Here is a 1,643-nt window from a genome sequence, read left to right as displayed (position 1 = left end):
TGGGGGGGGGCTCTGTGTGCGTGCGTGGGCGTGTGCTCGTGTGTGTGTGTGCGTGCGTGCGCGGGCGTGTGTGTGTGTCTGTGTGTGTGTGTGCGTGCGTGTATACGTACAGGTGTTTTTGTATCGCACGCGTTAGATAACAGCAGCAGCAGCAGCATCAGCATCAGCAGCAGCAGCATCAGCATCAGCAGCATCAGCATCAGCATCAGCAGCATCAGCAGCAGCATCAGCAGCGTCAGCGCCACTGTGGACCAGCAACAGGACGAGCAGAACGACACAGCAACGCCTTCAGCTGCTACTGTAGCTGCTGACGCTTCAACCGAGGAGAATGACGTGGAGGTCAACGTCACCACTGACGTCACCACCGACGTTGGTGGTGACGTACCTCTGACGTCACCACCAACGTCCCCACCAACATAACGACAGATGACAGCACTGACGTCACCACCAACGTCATCACTGACGCAATGACAGATGACAGCACTGACGTCACCACCAACGTCATCACTGACGTCACCACCAACGTCACCACGGACGTCACCACCAACGCCACCACTGAAGCAACGACGGATGGCAGCACTGACGTCACCACCAACGTCACCACTGACGCAATGACAGATGACAGCACTGACGTCACTAACAACGTCACCACTGACGGAACGACGGATGGCAGCACTGATTTCACCACCAACGTCACCACCAACGTCACCACCAACGCCACCACTGACGTCACCACTTATGTCACCACTGATAACAGCACTGACGTCACCACTGATAACATCACTAACGTCACCACCAACGTCACCACTGACGTCACTATCAACATCACTACCAACGTCACGACTGATGTCACCACGGATGGCAGCACTGACGTCACCACTGATGGCAGCACTGACGTCACTACTAACGTCACCACTAACATAACGAGTTATGGCAGCATTGACGTCACTAATGACGTTTCCAGTGACGTAACGGCTAACGTCACCACTGATGGCAGCACTGACGTCACTACTAACGTCACCACTAACGTAACGAGTTATGGCAGCATTGACGTCACTACTGACGTTTCCAATGACGTCACCAATAACGTCACCACTGGCGACACGGACAATACAGTGGAGACGGTGACAGCGTTGACAGATACAGCCGCCGTCAAGGCAACTGATGGTTTGATGAACACTACAAACGTAACAGACGTGTCCACCTTAGAAATAACAACTGATGTGTTGACTAGTGCCGTCACAACAGAAACTACTTTGGAGAATAATTATTTAGCTAACAGCACAGAATCCACTAAAGAAACAGCAACTGATGTGTTGACTAGTCTAGCAATGGCAGAAACAACTACTTTGGAGAATGATTTCATGAACAGTACAGAAACTACACAAGAAATAATAACGGATGTGTTAATTAGTGCAGTCTCATCAGAAGCAACTACTTTGGAGGGTAATGATGTAGTAAACAGCACAGCTACCACGGCAGAAAGGAACCTTTTAGAAGTAACCATGACCGTTCTGAATATTTCAGACGGAACAGTGATCACCCAATCGTCACCAACCACAGATCAAACTAGCAATAGTTCACACACGACAGACGACACAGTAGCAGCAGCAGCAGCAGCAGCAGCAGAAACGACCGCAGCA

The 1,643-nt window shown here is 50.9% G+C and overlaps 1 protein-coding gene across 1 annotated transcript; it reads left to right on the top strand.

Annotated features, from left to right (window-relative positions):
* Window positions 1–467: 467 nt before the first annotated feature.
* LOC106820378 (uncharacterized protein YBL113C-like) lies at window positions 468–1,446 on the top strand (the record flags this gene model as incomplete). Its single annotated transcript, XM_014824901.1, has 1 exon — window positions 468–1,446. A coding segment is annotated over exon 1 (979 nt), but the record flags the coding sequence as incomplete, so codon positions are not given.
* Window positions 1,447–1,643: the final 197 nt, after the last annotated feature.

This window comes from Priapulus caudatus, unplaced genomic scaffold, assembly GCF_000485595.1.
Source record: "Priapulus caudatus unplaced genomic scaffold, Priapulus_caudatus-5.0.1 Scaffold12421, whole genome shotgun sequence".
NCBI lineage: Eukaryota > Metazoa > Priapulida > Priapulimorpha > Priapulimorphida > Priapulidae > Priapulus > Priapulus caudatus.
Note: the sequence above shows the minus strand (reverse complement) of the source record. Positions and strands in the feature narration are given on the sequence as shown.